Here is a 24,838-nt window from a genome sequence, read left to right on the forward strand (position 1 = left end):
TGCTCACAACAATATCACCACGAGCAATAATATCACGAACAAAATGATACCGAATATCAATGTGTTTTGTTCTCTCATGAAACATTTGATCTTTTGTAAGAAAGATGGCACTCATTGTCACAAAATCATGTGCTGATTTGAAGGTCTTCATTGAGTTCACTAAATAGTCCCTTCAACCAAATAGCTTCTTTACAAGCCTCAAGAATCGCCATGTACTCACTTCGTTGGTAGACAAAGCGTGTAGTTTGCAAAGTAGCTTTCAACTAATTGCACAACCTCCGATTGTAAAGACGTAACTTGTGAGAGATCTTCTTCTATCAAGGTCTCCAGCAAAATCAGCATCAACATACCCTATAACTCCATCTTTAGTTCTTCCAAACTGTAAGCAAACATTAGTAGTGCCTCGTAAGTATCTTAAAATCCACCGAATCGCTTTCCGGTGTTCTTTACCGAGATTCGCCATGTATCGCTAAGCACTGACCGATCGCATATGATAAATCGGACGTGAACAAACCATAGCATACATGAGAGATCCTCTGCACTAGAGTATGGAACATGTGACATGTACTCAATCTCATTATCGATTGAGGAGATAAGGCCGATGAAAGTCCGAAATGGTCGCTAAAGGAGTACTAACAGCTTAGCACTCTGCATATTGAACACGCAAAGAACTTTCTCAATGTACCCTTCCGACTTAGGTACAATTTACTTGCTTTTCTATCTCGAGAATCTCCATACCAAGTATCTTCTTTGCTGGTCCTAAATCTTTCATCTCAAATTCTTCACTTAGTTGGGCTTTAACCTTTCTTATCTCTCTTTTATCTTTTTTCGCTATCAACATGTCATCAACATAAAGAAGTAGATACACAAAAGAACCATCACTGCTTTTTCTTAAAGTAGACACAACTGTCAAAACTACTTCTTTTGAAATCATGAGAAGTCATAAAGGAATCAAACCTCTTGTACCCTTTGTCTTGGTGATTTGTTTCAAACCGTAAAGGGACTTTTTCAACAAGCAAACATAGTCCTCTTTTTACGAGACTATAAAACCCTCTCGGTTGTTGCATGTAAATATCTTCCTCAAGTTCTCCATGCAAAATGCGGTTTTACATCTAACTGCTCAAGCTCCAAATCATGCATGGCCACAATACCAAGCAAAGCTCGAATTGAACTATGCTTAACAACTGGAGAGAACACATCTGTGAAGTCCACTCCGAATTTGATCAGTAACCCTTTGCAACAAGCCTTGCTTTATATCCGGGTTCTTCAACTCCTGAGTCCCTTCTTTCTTTTAAACACCCATTTACAACGAATGCCTTTTTACCTTTAGGAAGTTTTACAAGATCCCATGTTCTGTTTTTGTGGAGTGATTCCATCTCCTCTTGCATAGCAAACATCCACTTTTTCGAGTCTTCACGTTAATCGCCTCGAATAATTAAATGGCTCTTGATTCGCATCTATATCTTCACCACATTTAAAGCATAAGCAACTAGATCAACCTCGGCATACTTCTTTGGAGGTTTAATTTCTCTTCTTGTCCTGTTTTTGGCGATAGAGTATTGCGGTGAAGAAGCAACTCTATTCTCAATTTTTGTCTTGGCTTGAGGAGTTGATTACGTATTAATCGATGCTCCACCGCTTTTGGTTTTCTTTATTGGAAGAGTCTTTAAGAGATAAGTTAGGTAGCATAGCGGTTTCATCAAAAACAACATCTCTCGCTAATCACAACTTTTCTATTTTCAGGACACCATAACTTATAGCCTTTTACACCACTTTATAACCAAGAAAACGCATTTAATGGATCTCGGTTCCAATTTTCCATTATCAACATGAGCATACGCAGGACACCCAAAAATCTTTAAATCGAATAATTAGCGGGATTACCGGACCATACCTCTTGTGGAGTCTTTTTCTCAATGGCAACGGATGGAGATCGGTTGATCAAAAACATGCGATGAGAGGTCTTACGCCCAAAATGACTTGTAAGTTGGCATTTGACAACATACATCGAACCTTCTCCATGATCGTTCGTTCATTCGTTCGCAACGCCGCTTTCTTTGTGGAGTATGATGAATCGTCAAGTGTCTCATGATCCATTCGACTTGCACAATCTATTAAACTCATCGAAAAGAACTCTAAGCCATTGTGCATGCGGAGGTATTTTATCATTTTCCGTCTGTTTTTCAATCATAATTTTCCAAGACTTAAATGTGGAAAACACATCGCTTTTCGCTTGGGAAGAACGCCCAAACTTTTTCGGAAAATCATCAATAAAGGTTAGCATATAATTAGCTCCACCTCTCGAAGGCACTCGACGGCCCCACGCATCGAATGGATATACTCCAACGCTTCCTTCGTGTTATGGATTCCTCTAGTGAATCGAACTCTCTTTTGCTTCCCAAAACACGGTGCTCACGAAATTCGGTTTGCAAATTCCTTGCCCATTAAGAAGTCCTCTTTTGCTTAATTTCGCCATGCCATTCTCACTCATATGCCCTAGGCGATATGCCAAAGTTTAGTAATATCATCATCGACAAGGAAGAGGAAGCGGCAATTTGCATCACCAAGAATGAGAGAACCTCAGAAACATATAACTTGGCAATCTTTCTTTGCCCTTTCATCACAACAAGGGACCCTTTGAAATCTTTAAAACCCCACTTTCATTGTGTATCTGCACCTTTTGAATCAAGAGTACTCAACGAAATTAAATTTCTTTTCAATTCGGAACATGCCGCACGTCACTAAGTGTTCGACAACTCCATCAAACATCTTAACTTTAATTGTTCCAACACCTGCGATTTTACATGAAGCATTATTTCCCATCAAAACAACACCTTCGAGATCTTGTTTCATAAGTTGTAAACCAATCCCGATTGGGACTTATGTGGAAGGTGCGACTGAATCAAGTATCCACCTCGCCACTTTAGAATCATTGTCGAAGCAACTAGAAGTTCACCATCGCCGTAGTCTTCTACAACATCACTTCACCGAAATTTTCCGTTGTTTTCCTTTTGATTCGCAGCCTCCTTTTAATCTTATTTTGTAGCTTATAGCACTCAGATTTAATGTGCCCTTTCTTCTTGCGAAGTTGCAAGTTTTACTCTGCTTGAAGATTTCGATCTACCCTTAGATTTACCACGAGGATTCCGTTCTCGTGTTCTACCACGATCATCATCAACATTCCGGTCTTGTCTCCCACGAACAATGAGACCCTTTCCCCGAGAGTTGGGTTTAACCACAAGATGCTTCATCTTATCATACGAGGTTAAAGAATCATAAACCTCATCAACGTGAGAGACTCGCGGCTATATAAAATCGTGTCTCTAAAGGTTGAATAAGACGGGGCAACGAACAAAGTAGAATCAACCCTAGATCTTCCTTATCATAATCGAACCTCCATGACCTCCAAGTTTGAGAGAATTTCTTTAAACAACTGTTAAGTGTTCGTGTCTGACGCACCTTCCTCCAAACGATGAGCATAAAGACGCCGCTTCATATGCAACTTGCTTGTTAGAGTTTTCGACATACATATTTGTTCTAGCCTCTTCCATAATGCGTGGCAGTTTTCTCTTTCATCACATCCCGCAAAATTTCGTTGGACAAATGCGATGTAATTGTGTTAATGCCTTTCGATCCTTACGCTTCTTCTCTTCATCATTAATGTTGAAGGCATCTTATCTATCCTAGCGGGGCATCCTCTAGATCCATCTGCAAGAAGCGCTTGCATCTTAATTTGCCACAACGCAAATCGGTGTTGCGATCCAACAATGAATTTCATACTTCAAAGACGCCATTACCGTGATCGAGATGAATAACCCTAAGCTCAGATACCAATTTGTGAAAAATAAAATAGAATAAAATAAATAAAAATAAAGAACACATAAATTTTACGTGAAACCCTTTGGAAAAAAACCACAGGCAGAGGAGAAGAAAATTCACTATGTCGAAAAATTTTTACTCAAATACAAGAGGAATAGACTATGTCTATTTATAGGCTTGCAAAGCCATATTCTAGTAGGATTGAAACACCTTATCCTAATCAATATAAAATAGATGGAGTTTAATAAGGTTTAAAAACCTTATTCTAAAATAAAATAAAAGAAGTCTAGTTCTATATGGATTTTACTTTTATTTTATTTTCCATCGTATTTTATTTAAATAAGAATTTGGGTCATTTAATTCTAACACATAACCCAGTATGGACGATACCATACCTACATATCATAGCTCAGTATAGGCGACGCCTTACCTACGTTTCACAGCTCGGTATAGAAATACCATACCTACATTTCACAGCTCGGTATGAAATTACCATACCTACGTTTCACACTTTGCCTTGGATCAACCATGGTCTTATCCGACAATTCTTCACTGATCATTGAACACTTTGCCATGGTCCAACCATGGTCTTACACGGATCACAGTTATTTATTGTCACTTGTCACTGATCAGATAAGTGTAGCTAAAGCTACCATTTATCACTTGTCACTTGTCACTTTGCCATGTCTGGCACACTTTATCACTTTGCCATGTTTGGCACACTTTGTCACATTGTCATAACTTAGTTATGGTTTTACACTTGAACACTTGCATTTTGCCATGATATAATCACGGTTTTTATCTGTCAATTCGTCACTATTCACTGAACAACAGTACTCAATCCTGCGTTCTGCTAAATTTGAACTTTTGCTTCGATTTTCATATCATTACAATATTCATGATTCAATAAAAAAATATATATACAATAATACATTTAGTCATTCTTAATTTAGCAACCAATTATAAAAATTCAACCATATGAACTTACCAGGCTAAATTACAGAAATATCAAGATTTAGAGGTATTTTAGTAATTTTCCATTTTTCTTGATTTTTCACTCGATCTTGATCTAGATTAATAATTTATTCAATTTATTAATTTAAACACTAAAACAATTCATTTTCTTCAATTTGGTCATTTTTGACATTTTTACAGAATTGCCCCTAAAGTTTTGCTCTTATTCAATTTAGTCCCTGAACCTAAAACATGCAAATTAGCCATTTTTAAAGTAAACCCATGCTAGCTTAATATTCATATATTTTCCTCCTCCTCCTCTCCATTCCACATCCTTAATTTATACATAATTCCACTATTTACTTATATGTTCACATCAAGCTGTCCACTTGAGTCATAGTCACTAAATTATTTATATCTTTAGCTACAGAATTCCAAATTAGGATCCGCTAATTTTTCATAAAACTAGACTTACATATCTTCTTACCATAAAATTGTAATAATTTTTGGTTTTACTAATAAGTACAATTTATTCATTAAAATCACCCCTATTCTGCTGACTAACAGTTTTGACCCCTCTTCACTAAAAATTAATTATATCCTCATACAGGATTCGAATAATGTTTCTGTTTGTTTCTATTAAAAATAGACTCATTCAGGATTTTAAAAATATAAATTTAAGTCCATAATTATCTTTATCCATTTTTTTATGATTTTCCAAATTCAGAACAGGGGAACTCGAAATTATTCTGACTTTATCTCACAAAATTTATTATATCTCATGATTTACAATTTCATTGCTTACACCACTTCTTCTATAAGAAACTAGACTCAATAAAATTTAATTTCATATTTTATTAAGCCTCTAATTTGATTCTCATAATTTTTGGTGATTTTTCAAAGTTAGACCACTGTTGCTGTCTAAAACTATTTTAGTATAAAATGTTGATTACCAAGTTTATAACACCCTTATTTCCTTTCTCTGCAATATTTTCCTTCACTAACATATCAAGAACATAAACCTTTATATAAGAAACTCTACATTAACATCATTTTCATGCTTTTTAAATAATATTACACTTAAAAATATATTGAAATCTTGATATTCTTACCTTGTTCTATTGATTTCAATCTTTAACTTGATTTTCTCTCTCCTACAGCTTCTATTTCTTAAATCTAACTTGATGTTGTAGCTCCCCATAGTCTCCTTGTCATCTTTCTCTCTTCTTGGCTATGGAAATTTTTTACCAAATTGTAAAGAAAGTAAAACTTTCTTTCTTTCTCTCTTCCTCTCACGTTAGTGTATGGGAAAGATGAAGAGAATTCTTCATCTTTCCATTCTCTTCATCTTTCCTTCCTTATATACTAAATAAAATAATAATAAAATAATAAAATATCATTTAAAAATCAAATTAAAATATTAATAAATTAATATTTATTTATTTATTTAATCTAAAATATCTCTAACATCATCATTGCCTTCTAGATTTCTCTCTCCTTTCAATTGATCATTTTGCCCATTATGATATTTTAAAATTTCATCCTTGAGTCATTACTTAATTTGGTGAAATTGCGATTTAGTCCCTCATAATTCTTCTCCTATTCAATTGGGTTCTAATTCATCCATTTTCCTTAGTTTCTAGATCATTCCACCCTTAAAATATTTACACTATTGGTCCTTCAAAATTTTTATATTTACACTTCAACCCCTCATATTTTGAGTATTTACTCTTGAGCTATAAAACTTTTCTCACTTTTGCGATTTACTCCTTTCTTGATTTATTATGTCATAGTATAATTCTCAATGTTGACATTACTCAAAATTTCATTTTGTCACTTTATTCCCTTATTTTACTATATCAAGAATAATATATTACTTTCTTCTTGTAGTAATTTTCGGATATTACAAAAAAGTAAAGAAATAAGTTATGAGAATATTCTCTAATTAATGTGGAATTAAAATTAACTTTTAATGGATATAATGAAGAATTATCACTTATTTATAAGGTCAATATGTTATTGTGAGGTTAAAATTAACTTTTAATGGATATAATGAAAAATTATCGTTATTTATAAGGTTAATGTGAGATATGATAATTAATGTGGGATTAAAATTAACTTTTTAATAAAAATAGTGAAGAAATTGACACTTATTAATGTGTGAGCATGAGAATGTTCTTTAGCAAATGTGAGATTAAAATTACGGGATTAAAATTAATTTTAATGAAAATAATGAAGAAGTGGATTATAAGAGTATTATCTAGTAAATCGAGGATTAAAATTAACTTTTTGATGAAAATAGTGAAGAAGTGAACTTTGAGAGTATCTTTTGGTCAATATGAGATTAAAATTAATTTTTAATGAAAATAGTGAAGAACTTGTCACTTATTTATAAGAAAATATGAGGTATGAGAGTGTTTTCTAGTCAAAGTGGGATTAAAATTAATTTTTTCATCCCAACAGTTAGACATCCAAATTAAATTTATTTAATTAAAAACTTATTTTCATCCCAGTAGTTAGACAACAAGTTGGCATTTAAAACCCATTTGGATTGTTGTGTAGAACTGCCGTTAGGGAGGTAACAGAGTTTAACGGTGGGGTGACCACTTCGTAACAAAACGATAACGTAAGTGACTAAAACGTAACATTTCAAACATAAATGACTAAAACGTAATCTGAGGCAAATAAAATTGACTATTTTTATAGTTTACCCTTATTATTTTGGTCGCAAAAGGTGCCATTATTTTCACATAAAAATCAAGCATTTCACCAAGCAATAGTAGCTGTTGAAATGCAAACAGGTAGTTCAACCCTGAGTTTATATAATCAAATTAGAATATTAAAGTTGAATAAAATTTTTTATGCAATTTTTTATCAAAAGAACTTTTAAGTAATGTTTTTGGAATCGAATTCTTGATCAAACTAGTTAGATTACTAATTTTAATTTGTCGTTGAAATTAAATAAATTATTGAAAATTTATAAAAAATTTATAAAATCTAATTTAGTTGGTTTTTTAGCTTTCATTAACTAGTTTATACCAATTTACGAATCAATCGATTCTTTAACTTGTTTTGAATTGATGTAGTGATAGATTATGGATAGATTCTAGATTTAAGTGACTGGTCCAGTTTTAAAAAACCAACCTCAAGTAATTGCTAAGGTTATGAAAGAGAAAAGAAAGAAAAGAAAAAGAATTAAATTCTCAAAGAAAAAGTATAAAGATTAAATGTAAATTTGAACAAAATTTTTTTGTATAGAAGCATGGATATAACGTGGCATATTAGATAATTATTGCACTGTTAATGGTTCTGCAGTCAAAATGTAACACTAGATAATATTATTAGTAATTATATAGTAATTTTTAAAAATTTAATGATTAAAATGTAATTTAACTATAATTGAGTGATTAAAAATGTTTTTAGTCTTCACCAACTTTTACCGGTTACAATTTTTTTCAACGGTTCAGATCAAAATTTTAAAACCCACCCCATATCCAGCGGCACAAATATTTTATAGCTTATAGAAACCCTCTCCTTGGAATTTTACAGATTTAAGTCCCAGCCAAGGAAAGTCAACTATCAAAAACGATCAACTGCCACCAAGATATATTGCTCAAAGAAAGAAAAAAAAAATCATTTGTGAGTGCTTCATTGATTGCCTTGCTTTCCCCTACAATTATGGCGGAAACGTTTCTGTTCAATGTTGCAGATAGGGTTCTGGAAAAACTAGTCCATCTCTCTGTACAAGAAATTCGCTTGGCGTTTAATGTCAAAACCGATCTGAAAAAGCTGGAGGACACCATGATCAGCATTAAAGCTGAGCTCTTGGATGCCGAGCGGCAACAGCACCAAAATGAAAAGCTGCGCCTCTCTATGTGGAAGCTCAGAGACATCTTTTACGATGTTGAGGACGTTATTGATGATTTCAAGTGTGAAACTCTCCGCAAACAGGACGCCATCAATCATCGCAATACCAACAGCTCAAAGGTGCGGTTTTTAGCTTCCTGTTCTACTTGTTTGCCTCTTTCATTCTCTTCAAGAATGGCTCATAAAATCAAAGCCATCAAATTTGGACCGTATTAGCGATTTATTTTCATACCCGAACAAATACAAATTTGGAAGATATAAATTCTGTGGCTTCTATAGGATTTCTTATAATTTGGATATGCTATTTTGAGATCAATATATTAAGAATAGGTTTTCATTGTTATCGCTCATTTATATTAAATTAACATCTAATTGAGTTGAATAAAGAGGCTAGGCCTAACAAATACTGACATAGCACAACGTATATATTATATATAAGTATAAGAAAACTTATTGTAAGCTGTCAAGAACCTTTTTGAATCGCTCCACTACTTGATTCAAAAGGTTGCAACAAAAGCCAAAGATCTCTCTTTAAAATTTAATATTCATGGATCAGCGACATTAAATCAGACAAATGCCATATATGAAATGAAGCAACAAAGAACATCACATATTTTGTTAAATAGTGAGAAGGGCTAACCATGTTTTTAGATTTAGATAATTTTAAAATTTAAGGGGTACTAGAGATTTCATAAATTCTAATACTCTTCTACAGTGTGGCTCAAATAAAAGTATGTTTATTGGGCATTTTTCCTATCTTGATTGTCTTTATAATCATCGTTATCATTCGATTTGCTTAAAACTGTCAAATTGCAGAATGATAATCTAATAACTGACCATTGATAGAAGAACTCCCCTTGGACAGCGGGAAGAGGAGGCAAATAAACTGTCTTGATAGTGATTGTTGCCAAATATGCATATGCCCGTGAATATGCAGTTAAAGCGGAAGTTGAAATTTTCATTTTTCTTCAAGTACGTCTGTAACGCTCCAATTTTCGGGAATCCTGTGAATGTTGGCATAGGTTTAATTATGTTAGTGGGCCTCTAGAAAGCCCAAGCTTAAGATAGAACCCGACAATTTTAGTTAATTTTTGTTCCATAACAAAAAGGGGGTGAAATTATGAAATATGACCTATGTGAAAATGTTTGAAAATGCTATAGGCTAAATTGAAGTGGCCAAATAAATAGGAGTGCAAAATAGGAGGATTTGCATGACAAACCTCCCATTTTACATGAAGTGGCCAACCATCATGTTGTTGTAGATAAAATGTACACTTGATATCCATAATTTATGGTGCAAATTGATACAAATTGATAATAGGTTAGGTAAATGTTCCATGATAATGGGTTAGGTAAATGTTTCATGATAATGGGTTAGGTAAATGTTTCATGATAAGAATTTCATGTCTTTTGTATTAAAGAATTAAATGGATGAAATATGAAGTTTTATTAAAAGAAAAGGGTGAAAAGAACAAAGTTTTGTCCATCTTTGTTCATCATAGCTGAAAATTAGAGAAGAGAAAGGAGGGGAGAAAGCTCTTGAGTATTCGGTCATTAGGAGGAGAAAAATTGAAGGTAAGTTCTTGGTACCTTGCTTCTATTTTGAGGTTCATGAGTTCTTCTTGATTCTACCTTAACTCTTGAAGTATATTTTGATTTTCGGTTGTGTTGTGAGCATTTGGTCATGAATTAAAATGAAGGAAATGGTTATTGTTTCATGTTCTTTTGATGAAAAATGGAAGATATGTGAAGTTGAGCCAAACAAATGAGCATGCATGTGCCTTAGATGCTAAAGGGAAAAATCGGCTAACATGTTGTGCTTTGAAATGATGAAATGGAGATTATGCTTAAGTAAAAATCATAGATATGTGATGATTGATTAGTGATATACATGTTTAAATAACATGCATGCAAGATAGGTGTATGAAAGAGTGATTTGGTAATAAATCTGCTTGGGACAGCAGCAGTAACGTGACTTTGGAAAATCACCATAAATTGTGGGAGATGAATTAGAAGCTGAATAAATTATGTGATTAAAGCTTATTGAGTCTAGTTTCTAATGAAATAAACAAGAACATATTTTGAATTCTGTACAATGAGAAATTTGATTCGTAATGAAGAGTGGTCAGATTAGTCAAACAGTGAAACATGGGAAACTTTGAGAAAAATCTGGTATTGATTGGCCATACCAAAAATTCTGAAAATTTTATGGATAAAAGATATATGAGTCTATTTTCAGGGAAAATTAACGGCACTTGATTTGGAGTTTCGTAGCTCCAGTTATAAATAATTTAGTGACTGTTGCTCAGGAAGACAGCTTGCAGTGAAATTATGATTATGTGGTAAACATTGACAAAAATTTGTTAATGAGTTGCTTATTGATTTCTTATAAGCTCACTATGATCTGTAGGTGTGGTTGGCCGAATATTGTAAGGGGTTAATATGTAGTTTGTATTTGAATAGTTAGATTAACGTGTTAGTAATCCAATTGTAGGCGGTTCGTGTGTGGATCTCGTCAACATATCGTCGCAAACAGGTGTGTAACTAACACCCTCTTTCTTAGTCTAGATCGGCAAAAGTCGAAAAGCCGAAATGCCAAAAACCGGTATTTTGTAGATTTGCGAGTGTGCGAACGCTCGTGAGGTAAATCGATTAATGTTTTTGGTAAGCTGCAATGTTTGGACTGGAAAGTGCATGATTTCTGTGCCCTCGATATTTTTTGGGCTTAATGGGCCAAAATTGGAATGATGGGCCAACGGGCCCAATTCGGTAAAAACCCTCGGTACGTGATTCTGTTAGTACGTGAAAGGTAGGAATATGCATGAAAAACCCTAAAATAGATAAATTACTGAAATACCTTTAAAAGTGGAAAATTTACAGTTTTACCCCTAGGAGATAAATTACCAAAATACCCTAGGTTAAATTGACCTAAATGCATGTTTGATTGTTGTTATTTCTTGCATGCCATGTTGTTATTATCGATGCATGGGACTGGGATATTGACGAAGGAAGTCTGAAAGTGGCTTGACCACGTCTTGGAGGCTTTGCCTCAATTTTTGATAATCGAGCAAGCATGGTCGCAATCGTGGAGTGTTAAATTTGGGTGGGTTGAGCTATTCCCACATGGAGTGTATGGCTGATGCGGTGGAGTGTAGTGGTTGGTGGGTTGAGTAGTCTCCCAAATGGGTTTGCATATGTTTCTTGATGTTGCATGTATTTTGAAATGGGCCTATGGGCCATATCATTATCTGAATAAGGGCTAAGGCCCGTTTATTATAATCTGAAAGGGCTCGGCCCATACCATCATACTGAATGGGCTTAGGCCCAATAGGCTTGAGCTGACTTGGGCTTTGAATGGGTTTTCCTTACACACTGAGTTTCCCCAAACTCACCCCTTTTATTTTCATCCACGCAGGAAATCCCCAACCATAATGGGCTTGGAGCGTGAGGGAATTGAGTGGTCACCCGCTCAAAGTTTGATTTTCTTCTGGTGAACTGGACATTCTTTTATTTACGTTTGAAGTTTTTAGGCTTTTAAATATAATAAGGCCGCTTAATTATTTTTTATGGTTTTAATATGTATTACTAAGATAGGTAATACTTATTTTAACTGTTGAAATTGGATAGCTTTAGGGCGCGTTTTCAAAAACAACAATTGATTTCAAAATAACACGACAACAAGCAAAGCTTCCGCAATGAAAGTATTTTCCAAAATTAATCAATTTTCCTAAAAATGACTTAATCAAATCGGTTTCCTAGAAATATCCATGACGTTAAAGTGTGGCAATGGCGGTATGCATGTCTAGGATTGGATCCGAAGGGAGCTTGGTACTTAAGCAGTCCGATGGACTAACCACCTCTTTTCCGGTTTCCTACCTGGTGCACAACTTCCATTCACTTTAACCTTTAATGAATTAATCTTTTAAACATCAAGTACGATTTTCTGGACTTAAAATGGAAATTTTTTTTTTTACGTTTTTGATGTGGCATGCCGGATCCGGCCATAACTTCTGGGCCGGGTTTGGGGTGCTACAACGTCTATCCTATACATAAATATAGAACTATGATTTTTTAAATACCTTCCAAAAATATATGAAAATTTAAGATATATTTCTAACACTATCTCTAAAATATGCACTAGTTATAGATGCGGCTCATGTATTTTAATTTAATAATTTTAATATTTTTATTTTTTGAAATTTCGGTCCCAACTCAATTTATTAAATTAAACTTTATTATTTCTAAAATTTTATGCGACAAATATATTATCATATGTATAATATCATGTCAGCTTATTATTTTCATATAATACTCATAAAAGACGTCATTAGTTTAATTTTATGGATTTAACAACTATCGTTTGAATTATAATTAAAATTTAAAATTTAAAAATATAGTAAATTGAAAAAAAAGAACTAAATCTACAATTTATGCATAGTACAGATTAATAGCAGTGTTGAAGTTGGATTACAATAATTTAGAACGACGTCTTATCATTTTGTTCTTGTAAAAAAATAAAGATAAAATTTGATCCTGTAGAAACCCTACTAAATATATGAAAAAACTAGAAAAAATCCGTATTCGACACTTACATTCAAAACTAAAAAGAACCCGTATTCAACACATACATATTCCTCAATTATGATGAACCACATGTACGTGATCAATGTCATGTTTTTGGCTTGGAATTTTCTTGAAATTAAATGACTTGAAACGTTTTTAAAGTATATTAATTTGGAGATACTTAATGTAGTCAACCAAAGTAGTAATAGAATAATTGTGTTATGAAACTTTCTTGCTATTGCAGTGTCAATCTGGGTAAGCACCTAGATTTATAGCATCTCCAATCACAACTCTGTTACCTTCATCGTGCGGTTCATGTTCAAGAACATAAAAATCAAGCATTTCACCAAGCAATAGCAGCTGTTGAGATGCAAACCGGTAGTTTATAACCTCAAATTAGAATATTAAAGTTGAATGACTTGATTTATACATTTTTTTTATTAAAGTTGAATATCAAATCAGTTAGATAATTAGTTTTCACGCTAGTAGGTTTAAATTAAAAAATTATTAAAATTTATAAAAATCTATAAAAATTATAAAATTTGATTAATTCAATTGATTTTTTTTGCACTGGTCAATTAGTTTATACTGATTCGCAGGTCAGTCGATTCTTTGCATTATTCTAAATTGGTATATTGATCAATTTTTAGTCTAACTGGCTATTTCGGTTTTAAAAACACCGACCTCAAGTAATTGCTAAGATTATGAAAGAGAAAAGAGAAAAGCAAAGGGAGAGAAAAGAAAGAAAAGGAAAAGAAAAGAAAAGAAAAAAAAAATTCTGAAAAGAAAAAGTAAAAGGATTAATTGTAAGATTTGACCTAATTTTTTTTTGTATAAAAAGATAGATATAATATACCATATTGGCTTATCGTTAGATCGTTAATAGTTCGACGGTCAAAATGAAACAAATAGATCATATTAACAACTATTCGTAACTTTTTAAAATTTAATGACTAAAATGTAATTTAAACTATGAATAAGTGATTAAATATGTAGTTTGCCCATTATTTTCTAGTCTTCACTAGACCTGTTTGTGGGCCAGTTACTTGCTCAGGCTCGAAGTCTCTCCCTAAATCTGAAAGGGTTTGGGTAAAAATATTATGACCAAAAATGAGTTTGGGCAAAAAATTAGACATATTTAAAATATGGGTCATGCTTGAGCTTAAACATTCAAAGTCCAAGCCCGACTTAACCTATTTTAAGTTCATAATACTTCATATTATGTTATTTTATATATGTAATTTATAATACATTAAAAAATAAACTTATACTAAATATATAATACTACTCTAATATAAAAATTAAAATAATGTTTAATATATAAAATATTATAATATATACTTTTTAAAAATATGAATGAGTCTAAAATAGATTTAGGTTAATCTTTTACAAATATAAATAAATTTAAATAAAATTTTAAATTTATAACTTAAGTCAAGTTGAAGTTAAATAAATATAAAATATGTTAATGTTATGTTTACCCTGATCCAAACTCATCTATTCTTCACTAATGTTTGGGTTACAATTTTTTTCAAACGGTTCAGAGCAAAATTTTAATACCTATTCCCATATTCAACGGCACAAATATTTTATAGCATGTTGGAACCCTTCCCTTGGAATTTTAGAGATTTAAGTCCCAACCAGGGAAAGTCAACCATCAAATTGCTCCTGCCCATTAAAAAAAAAAAAAAACAAAACTATCAAATTGCTCTTAGACTTCAATAATGGCAGAAACGTTTCTGTTTATTATTGCAGAAAGGGTTGTCCAGAAAATTATCGGTCTCACTGTAGGCGAAGTTTGCTTGGCGTCTACTGTCCGAACCGATCTGAAAAAGCTGAAGGACACCATAATCAGCATTAAAGCTGTGCTCTTGGATGCCGAGAGGCAACAGCACCAAAATGAAAAGCTGCGCCTCTGTATGTGGAAGCTCAGGGACATCTTTTACGACGCTGAGGACGTTATTGACGATTTCAAGTGTGAAGCTCTCCGCAAACAGGACGCTATCGATCATCCCAACACCAACAGCTCAAAGGTGCGGTTTTTAGCTTCCTGTTGTACTTGTTTTCCTCTTTCATTCTCTTTAAGAATGGGTCATAAAATCAAAGACATCAATCGGAGACTAGGCGAACTTGCAACTGAGTGGAATAGCTTTGATCTAAGACAGTGTAGTGACAACCGACATGTTTTTCGCAGAGAGACTATATCTTTTGTACATTGTTCTGATGTTATTGGCAGAGATGAGGATAAAGAGAACATTATTGGTATGTTGATGGAACCAAGTGAGGAACGAAGTGTCCCTGTCATTCCCATTGTTGGACTTGGGGGTTTAGGGAAAACCACGCTCGCGCAATTGGTATACAATGATGATCGAGTTACAAGCCTTTTTCCTTTGAAGATATGGATCTGTGTTTCTGAGGAATTTGATCTTTCTAGATTGCTCAAGCTGATTATTCAGTCCGTGAATAAAGGAGTAAAATGTGATGATTTAACACTTGAAGCCTTGCAAGCTTGTTTGAGAAGTCTTTTGAATGATAAGAAGTTCTTGCTCGTCTTGGATGACGTGTGGAATGAAAATCAAGCAAAATGGGTTGAGTTAAGAAATTTGTTGAGATCGACGGATGGATTTTCTCCAAGCAAAATCATTGTCACCACTCGGAGTTTGAAGGTGGCCTCGATAATGAGTTTGATTCCCCCTTATATATTGAAAGGTCTCCCTCTTGAAGACTGTTTGACATTGTTTACAAAATGGGCTTTTAATGATGGTCATGAGAAACATTATCCAAATCTCATTAGAATCGGGGAGGAGATTGTGAAAAGATGCAAAGGGGTTCCTTTGGCAGTAAGAACATTGGGAAGCCTACTGTTTCAGAAAACTGATGAATCTGATTGGATCTATATAAGAGAGAGTGAAATATGGAAACTTGAGCAAAATGAAAACGATATTTTACCGGTGTTGAAGTTGAGTTACAATCATTTGCCATCTCATTTGCAACGATGTCTTGCTTTTTTATCCTTGTACAAAAAGGATGAGATGTATTATAGTGACAAAGTCATCCGTCTTTGGATGGCAAATGGACTTCTTGAGCATCCAAAGCAAAATCAAGAGTGGGGGGATGTTGGCAAACGATATTTGAATGAATTATTGTCAAGGTGCCTCATCCAAAAGGAGGAGGATTTGGAGGAGGATTTTTTCTTGAATTTTACCTTCAAAATACATGATTTGGTACATGATCTTGCATTAGATGTGTCTCAAAAAGAGTGTAAAACAGTGAATTCCAGAACAGAAACGGTTGATGAAAATGTTCGACATTTATTATTATGTGATAAGAAATTGGTTGAAGTTCCACGTGTTTTGGAGGAAATGAAAAATGTTCGAACAATAATCATCCTAGACGTTTCAAGGGAATCAAAGACTATTCATGAATCAGTTATAAATCTGTGTGTCTCCAATTTCAAGTATCTACGAGCAGTAGAATTAAGGTATTCACCATTGACGGTTTTACCGAATTCCATTGGTACCTTGAAGCACTTACAGGACCTTGACTTGGCCAAATGTGAGGGTATACGTGAACTTCCGAGGTCTTTCTATAAGCTTCGCAGCTTGCAATCGTTAAATTTGCGAGGTAGTGGTTTGATGCAGTTGCCTGACAGCGTGCAAAGGTTGATTGAGCTTAGACATCTAGAAATAACCATTAAAGGTAAGCATTTGAAAGAAATACGAGCAGGATGTTGGACTTCTCTTCAATACTTGAAATTGTATTATTGTTTCGAATTAGAATGTTTACCTGAAGGAATGCAGTATCTGAAGTCACTTCGAACACTTGTCCTAATTCAATGTAATAGACTTGTCTCATTACCACGGAGCTTGAAATTCCTAGCCAAGTTAGAACACATTGTAATATGTAGATGCTTTCAAATGAATTTGAAAATGGAACTAGAAGAGGAAGAAGACAAAGACCTTCAGTTGAGCCTTAAAACTTTCTCACTCGATAGTTTATATGCCTTAAGAGATTTGCCACGATTGCTTCTTCAAGGATCTTCTTCCACTTTGCAGCAATTACAAATTATGTATTGCAGAAATTTGTCAGCTTTACCAGTGTGGGTAGTAAATCTCACTTCTCTTCTTGAACTTAAGATTGTTTATTGCAGAAATTTGTTAGCTCTACCAGAGGGAATAAATCGTCTCTCCAACCTTAGAGAATTGACACTTTACAAATGTCTGCAGTTGAGGGAAAGATACAAACGAAATGGGGGTGCAGATTGGCACAAAATTGCTCACATCCGAAAGGTTGTTATTACGGATGACTTTGGAGGTATATTAAGTATGACTCTTATTTCAGTTAAATTTGAGAAATAATCTTTTAGTTAAACTCTGTATATTTATTTTAAATTTTAATTAGTTTAGATTATTTTGTTATTATTTGACCTATAAAATTAGCATATAAATATGATCTTATACAACTTTAGAAAATACACCTATTAGATATTAGAACTCATAATACTTTTAGAAAATTTTGTGTTTAGGTTTTGAAGGTTTCAAGGTTTAATTTTTATCTTCATCTTTTGTACTCTTCTATCTTTTGTCATTATAGTAAAATTATCTTTACCCGTAGTTTTTTTATCCTCTTTGAAGGAGTTTTTTCATGTTAAATTTGTGTATTCAATTTCTTATTTTCTTCTTCTATTTTTACTTGTTCATTATTTAATCGGATCAATCCTCAACATAATAAAATTTCTATTTCTCAATCAGATACTTTTTCATATTATCTCTTTTCCTTTTGAGTAGAGACCTGTCTGTTGTTTACTTCTTTTAAAAAGCTGGTTTTAGTTGGAAATTTTGTATGTTTAAAGTGTGTTAAATACTAATTGTGTTTTGAAACATTGCATGTATCAGATGTGAAGATGGATGAATCAACCATTGCTTGAGGCAGGCCACCGAAGACTTTTACTTTATATGCATTTAGATTTCAGTTGTAATTCTAATAATTACTGAGCTTTTGCTTTAATACTTCAGACTCTTGCTTGCTTAATGGCTTCATGTTATAGACTGTAACTTTTAAGTACTGGTAATGTTTGTTTGATATGTATAAACTTTGTACTTTCTCTTTTGTTTTGTTCCTTAGTATATAAATAAATTGGTATGAAGATTCAAAATGTCATTATAATTATATTAAAATTTATAAATGAAAACAACATAATTAAATTTGATATATATTAAAAAATCTCTTTGGGTGGATTATGATCATTTTTAAAAAAGTCCTTTCATTTATAAAAAGAATATTCTTTGATAATGAATAATTGTTACACCAATAAACTCGGGTATAACTTAAGAATCACCGTCATTATAGCACATTATTTTAAAAAACTAAATAGATTACCATTATAAAATAAGTAGTAGCATTTAAATAGATTTTGTAAAGTATACATATATATTCTATTACAATATGATCCAAGATTTCTAATGTGGCCTTATGGAAACGTCATTACCCGACTGCTGCGGACGTAGCTCAGCAAGCTGGCTTGTTTCTTCTGAGTTGGCGTACAGCCCGTGCTGTTTATGATATGTAGACCTTGATAGCCTACCCTGGGAGGGGTTGATTGTTGGTGCAAGACTCCATTGGATAACTTAAATTGCAACATTCAGTGTATTGTTTTCATAGATAGTGGCGTTATTGGGTGAGCTGTTATTGTTAGAAATGACGTGAGCAGTTCTGTATTTTGCATTTATGGCTATCAGGGTGTTCTTTTGACCCTTATATGGCTGAAGTTTATGCCGCTCGAAAGGTTCTTAAATATTAGAATTGGTTTATAAGTATTTAGAGGTGTTTGGGATTATATAAACAAGTTTTGGAGGGTCGAAACAACTCAAAATAAAGTATAGATCCTACTTTAGTATTGATGTATCAATACAAGTGGGGAAATATATTGATACATCTTCTTGCTATTAGAGGTGTTTAAACTTTCGGTTAAAACTGATTTAATCGGTCGGTTAAATGATCTAGTTTGATCGGAATTCGGTTAAAGGTTTTTTAAAATTTTAATTAACGGTTAATTCGATTTGAAATTGAGTAATTAACCTAACTTAATAAATAATATTATATATTATATGTATCAGGCTACTATTAATTTGGTTAATTCGGTCAAATGAACATTATCAAAATTTTTTTATATGTTTTATACTTATTTTAACAAAAATATATATATAAATTCGGTTAACCAATTGAATTAACAGTTAAAGAATTAAAAAGTTCGATTAATACGGTTAACACTAGTTCAGTTCGATTAACCATTTGAACACCCCTATTTGTTACTTTAGCTTTTTGCATTCTATTACACATATTATGATACGACTAGGCCAAGTAACAATATGTATTATACCATCACCCAAAAATCACCTCAAAAGACACCTATTTTAACACCTATAATCTTGACATCAAAACATGTACTTAGGAGACTCATAAATCATATCTAAAACATTCAAAGTTCAATTCAAATCATCTTTGAAACATGTGATCATCAATACACTACAAGTGTAACCAAAATCAAACATCATACTATCTAACTTCCTACTAGAAGCTAATAACGTGTTTGGTTCGCTGTAATGATAAATTCATTCCAGACTTACTTGTTGAAGAGTTAAAATTCATATGTTTAGAATTAATTTTATCCCATTCCACAAAATATGTTATAACAAGAGAAACTTGAATGAGGCCTGTATAGCTATTCAGAGCCTCCCCTCATAATGGATAATTCAATGCTCCCGTAATAGACATTTTCTTTCCTTGACCAAAAAACCCTTGCATCAAAAGGAAAAACACCACCAATAACTCAAAAATGGGTAACCCAACTAAAAGTGAAGATTAAAAAAAAAGAGAATTAAAAAAAAAGAGAAAACACCATTAAAAGAAGGAGAAAGTGGGTTGATTGTAGAGAATAGGGAGAAATAACTAGCATGATGGAGATCAAGAGCTGAAATTTTAAGTGTGAGGACACGGTGGTTGATAGCAACGACCATGGTGGCTGGCGGTGGCAACTATCGAAATCGAAATGGCAATGTTTGTTCCAACATTTTTCTGGGTTTTTATTCTACACTCTTTTAGGAGAATAGGACGTTCTAGAGAGGGGAGAGAGGAGAATGGATTGTATGAAATTGTGATTTCACATCATCCATATCACTTTCTAATAGGAGAATGTTTGTTCCAACATTTTTCTGGGTTTTTATTCGGCTTTTTCTTACTGATTTTTGGCTTTTTTCTCCTAAAAAAATTCAAATCCAACTAAAAATGCTAAAAGTTAGGAGAAAAAATCTGATTTATCATTTTACTATTGGAAAATGATAAACGTTAAATCATAGTTTCATACAATCCTTTCTTAGAGAGAGAGAGGGATAGAGGATTTGCAAAGAATAGTAAAATGAGAGAGAAACATCTTTTTTTTTTTATTACCGTAGTTTTTTTAGAGTAATGGATTGATGTAAACTTGATAAACTAAAAATATTTTAAATTAAATATTATTAAATAATTTTATAAAATTATTATATTATATTTAATGTAAATATAATTAATAAATAATATATAAAAACTAGTTTTTTGACCCGTGCGATTCACAGACTTACCTCTGTATAAATTAATTAATTTTAAGAGTTATAAATATCTGTAAAAATTTAAATCTAATAATAAATTATTTAATAAGTAAATTTAAACAATTTAACATGTGCTAATATTGATTATAACTATAAAATAATCATTCCACCTTTGATTAATAATAGTGTAAATTAGAACTTATATATAGATGTATGAGTTTATTATATTTAAATTAAAAGATATATTTTATTAAGTCATATTTTTATTTATAAAATATTTACACATATTATAATTTAGTGTATATATAAACATTTAATTAATTCATATTTTATATATATAAAATATTTATAGTATTGTAATTTTAGTGTTTATATTAAGATTTAATTAAATTTAAATTTAAATTTAACTTTCTAATAAAATGGAATTTAAAATTAAAGTTAATTTTTAATAAAAATAGTGAAGAAATTGACATTTATTTATATAGTAAAATAGTAAAAAACGAACATTCATTCATAGGGTAAATTGATAATACTCTAGAACATCATATTTTTATGTGTTAATTGCATATTTATTTTGAGTATGATTCTACTAATTTGGGCTATTTATGGTCTTTTATCTTTTAGGGACTAAATTGAAGGCAAAAGTAAATTTAAGGGCGAAAAGCATGAAATTAAAGATGAATTGGGCCAACATGCGACAGAGGGAAAAATGTGGTGCCGAAAGTGCAAATATGGAAGACCTAAGGACAAAAATACAAAAGAAGAGATTTTATAGCACAAGACTCTATTTAATGTTATTAGGATTATTAAGGATAATTATTTAGATTTAATTTTAGGATTTATTTTTATTTATCTTTATTTATCTTTAATTATCTTTATTTATTTGTATTTATCTTTTAAAATTTAATTAGGAATAGACTAGGTTTTTTAGTATTATAAATAGGGGATAGAGTGTCACATATTTGACATCTTTTTTTTCTGTAAACGCTCCTTCTCCCAAAAACTCTGTCTTTTTTTTTCTCCATATTTTCTTCAATAAAAATCTAGCCGAAGGTTGTCGAAATTCTCCAAAAAGATTCAAGAGGCTTAGAATCCGCGTTTAGCCTTCTCAACAGGGTATTCATCGCTTCTCCGCATTACGAGACTGACATTTCCGTCTATGTCCCTTAATAGGTGATCTTTTCAACTTGTGCAAGTAACGGTCACTTTGTACATTTTGGGAAGATTGCACAATTGGTTTGTTGGCTTCTTGTGTCAGAGGTTGATGAATCTAAGAGACAAAACGGCGTGATATTCGCTGTTAGGAAGTGATGATCTAGCAGAATATAGTCCCACAAAAGCGATTATTGACTAAAGTCAGGTTCCGCCAATCTTAAGTCTAAATTCTTGGAGCTAGTGGTCGTAGGCGTCCTCTTCCACTATAACTAACTTATCCTGCTCGAGAAAGGTTACTAAAAAGCCAAGGATTGAACCCAAGGTGGATCGAGACAACCGAAGGCTGGAATCTCGCTACATAAGAAACTTTCTCTTTTCTCAAACTCTGTTTATTTTTATATTCTCCATTTTAATTTTTGCAATTGATTTTTGCAATTTCAATTCAACTTTAAACTCTATTTTTATTTTATTTTTCCAGATCGAAATTCTTAATTCTATTTTTTTTCAGAAACGCAGATTTTCTTGACCAAAAAATTGTCTAGGATTTCAAAAAATGAGCATTCGTACAATCTGGGATAAATGTAAATGTGAGGGTGAGGGTAAGGGTAAGTGTGAGTATGAGAGAGTTCTCTAGCTAGTGTGAGAATAAAAATGATATATAGGAGTATTTTTAATTAATATGGGATTAAAATTATATTTTAAGTAAAATTGTAATAAAATTAACTTTTTAACGATAAAAGTAAATAAATGAGTTATGAGAATATTCTCTAATTAATGTGGGATTAAAATTAAATTTTAATGGATTTAATGAAGAATTATCACTTATTTATAAGGTCAATATGTTAATGTGGGATTAAAATTAAATTTTAATGGATATAATGAAAAAATTGTCACTTATTTATAAGGTTAATGTGAGATATGAGAGTGTTTTCTAATTAATGTGGGATTAAAATTAACTTTTTAATAAAAATAGTGAAGAAATTGGCACTTATTTATAGGGTTAATGTGTGAGCATGAGAATGTTCTTTAGCAAATATGAGATTAAAATTAACCTTTTAAGGATTAAAATTAATTTTAATGAAAATAATGAAGAAGTGAATTATAAAAGTATTATCTAGTAAATTTGGGATTAAAATTAACTTTTAAGTGAAAATAGTGAAGAAGTAAACTTTGAGAGCATCTTTTAGTCAATATGAGATTAAAATTAATTTTTAAAGAAAAGAATTTGTCACTTATTTATAATGTAAATATGATGTATGAGAGTGTTTTCTAGTCAACGTGGGATTAAAATTAATTTTTTTCATAAAAATAGTGAAGAAATTGATGCTTATTTATACAGTAAGTGTGAGCTCTGATTTTCAAAATTGATAGGGATTAAATTGCTCAAAATTTTTGAGAAGTACCAATTTTCTCAATATCAAAATTGAGAGGGAGTGGAGAGATGTTTTTACCAATCTACATAAAAGGCCTTTTGGTATATTGACATTTGAACTCACTTACGCCATCAGGCGTTTGTAGTCCAACGGTTAGGATAATTGCCTTCCAAGCAATAGACCCGGGTTCGATTCCCGGCAAACGCAATAGAGTTTTCCATTTCAGGCGATCTTCTTTTTTCCTTTTTCTCCGATGGAATGAAGGTCGTAACTGGTGAGTATTTGTTGGATTTAAACAAGAGAGCCATTTAGCTACCAAAGCCAATCACACACACAAGAAAGAGACATTTGTGATGTTCAAAAAAGTGTGCTAATTCTGTAGTAGAACCCCCTACCCCTACACTTCTAGCCTTTTAACAATTTCTCCTCTTTTTATTCATTATAACCTTCACCATTTAATTTGTGTAAAGACAGATATGAAAAAAAAAAAAAAAGTAGGGAATTTGAAAAAGGTTGAATAATTTACGTAGTAATTTTCAAATCTAAACATCATTTGAATGAAATAATAGTTGCTCTTACTCTTTATTTATTTATTTTTATGTACTTGACGCTAGTATCCAATAAATATTCAAATATATAATAAGCTATGTGTTATGGTCTTAGAGAAGAGTCATGACTCGTACATTAGTTGTGTAATGGAATTGATCTTGAGATATAAATGTTCAAACCACTTTCAACCTATGAGTTGTTTTTTGTGGACCAAATTGTAAAGTGGAAAGTTTGAAACTAAAAATATATCTTCCATAGTAACACTATAACATAAGGTTATCTTTAGTATAATTTTTTTTCTCCATTTTCTAAGTTTTTTTTTTTCATAAATTGGTTTTAAGAATGAAAATACATTAAATCAGACAAATGCCTACTCCAAATTTTGTTTAACAGTAAAAGAGGCTAACCATGTTTTTAGATTAATGTACTTTCATAATTTAAGGGATATTATAGATTTTGTAGACCTCAATACTTTTCTCCAATGTGGCTCAAATAAAATCACATATCTTTATAACCGTTGTTATTGTTTGGTTTGCCTAATGCTGTTGAATCGCAAAATGACGGTCCAATAACTGACAATTGATAAAGAACTCTCTTGTGATAGTGTGAAGAGAAGGCAAATAAACCGTTTCGATAGTGATTGTTGCCAAATATACAAATGCCTATCAATATGCAGTCAAAGCAGTACGTCTATCCTATATATAACCATAGAACTATACTGTTTTAAGTAACTTTCAAAAAAAGAAAATTGACATATCTATATTAGACCAATATCCAAAGTAAATCCGAATGAGAAACTACATTAATTTTAACTTAAATAAAATGAAAACTACATTATATTATTAAATTAAAACTAATATAAATTTTAATTTAATAACTCTTAATTTTTTAATTTCAATCTCGATTTAAGCAGTTAAATTTATTAAATTAAAATTTATTATTTTAAAATTTTATATGACAAATATATTATTATAT

General features: G+C 31.9%; 2 protein-coding genes and 1 non-coding gene across 3 annotated transcripts; all 3 read left to right on the forward strand.

Moving 5' to 3' along the window:
* Positions 1–8,324: 8,324 nt before the first annotated feature.
* LOC128286853 (putative disease resistance protein At1g50180) lies at positions 8,325–13,478 on the forward strand. Its single transcript, XM_053024615.1, has 4 exons — positions 8,325–8,760; positions 11,135–11,176; positions 12,056–12,075; positions 13,448–13,478. The coding sequence occupies exons 1-4, from the start codon at positions 8,452–8,454 to the stop codon at positions 13,476–13,478; spliced, it is 402 nt and encodes a 133-aa protein (XP_052880575.1). The 5' UTR covers positions 8,325–8,451.
* A 1,236-nt stretch (positions 13,479–14,714) lies between these two features.
* Positions 14,715–18,359, forward strand: LOC108462454 (putative disease resistance RPP13-like protein 1). The gene is made up of 3 exons (XM_053023913.1): positions 14,715–15,236; positions 17,430–17,517; positions 18,099–18,359. Exons 1-3 carry the CDS (start codon positions 14,928–14,930, stop codon positions 18,128–18,130), a joined length of 429 nt encoding a protein of 142 aa, XP_052879873.1. The 5' UTR covers positions 14,715–14,927; the 3' UTR covers positions 18,131–18,359.
* A 5,090-nt stretch (positions 18,360–23,449) lies between these two features.
* Positions 23,450–23,521, forward strand: TRNAG-UCC (transfer RNA glycine (anticodon UCC)). The gene has a single exon. It is a non-coding gene; the product is annotated as a tRNA-Gly (tRNA).
* The last annotated feature ends 1,317 nt before the right edge of the window (positions 23,522–24,838 follow it).

This window comes from Gossypium arboreum, chromosome 13 (assembly GCF_025698485.1).
Source record: "Gossypium arboreum isolate Shixiya-1 chromosome 13, ASM2569848v2, whole genome shotgun sequence".
NCBI lineage: Eukaryota > Viridiplantae > Streptophyta > Magnoliopsida > Malvales > Malvaceae > Gossypium > Gossypium arboreum.

Coding starts and splice junctions, on each gene's coding strand:
- LOC128286853 (XM_053024615.1), top strand. CDS start 8,452: ATGGCGGAAACGTTTCTGTTCAATGTTGCAGATAGGGTTCTGGAAAAA. Junction 8,761..11,134: donor GCAATACCAACAGCTCAAAG/GTGCGGTTTTTA, acceptor ATCCAATTGTAG/GCGGTTCGTGTGTGGATCTC. Junction 12,076..13,447: donor GAAATCCCCAACCATAATGG/GCTTGGAGCGTG, acceptor TTGCTATTGCAG/TGTCAATCTGGGTAAGCACC.
- LOC108462454 (XM_053023913.1), top strand. CDS start 14,928: ATGGCAGAAACGTTTCTGTTTATTATTGCAGAAAGGGTTGTCCAGAAA. Junction 15,237..17,429: donor CCAACACCAACAGCTCAAAG/GTGCGGTTTTTA, acceptor AAATGTCTGCAG/TTGAGGGAAAGATACAAACG. Junction 17,518..18,098: donor TATTACGGATGACTTTGGAG/GTATATTAAGTA, acceptor TGCATGTATCAG/ATGTGAAGATGGATGAATCA.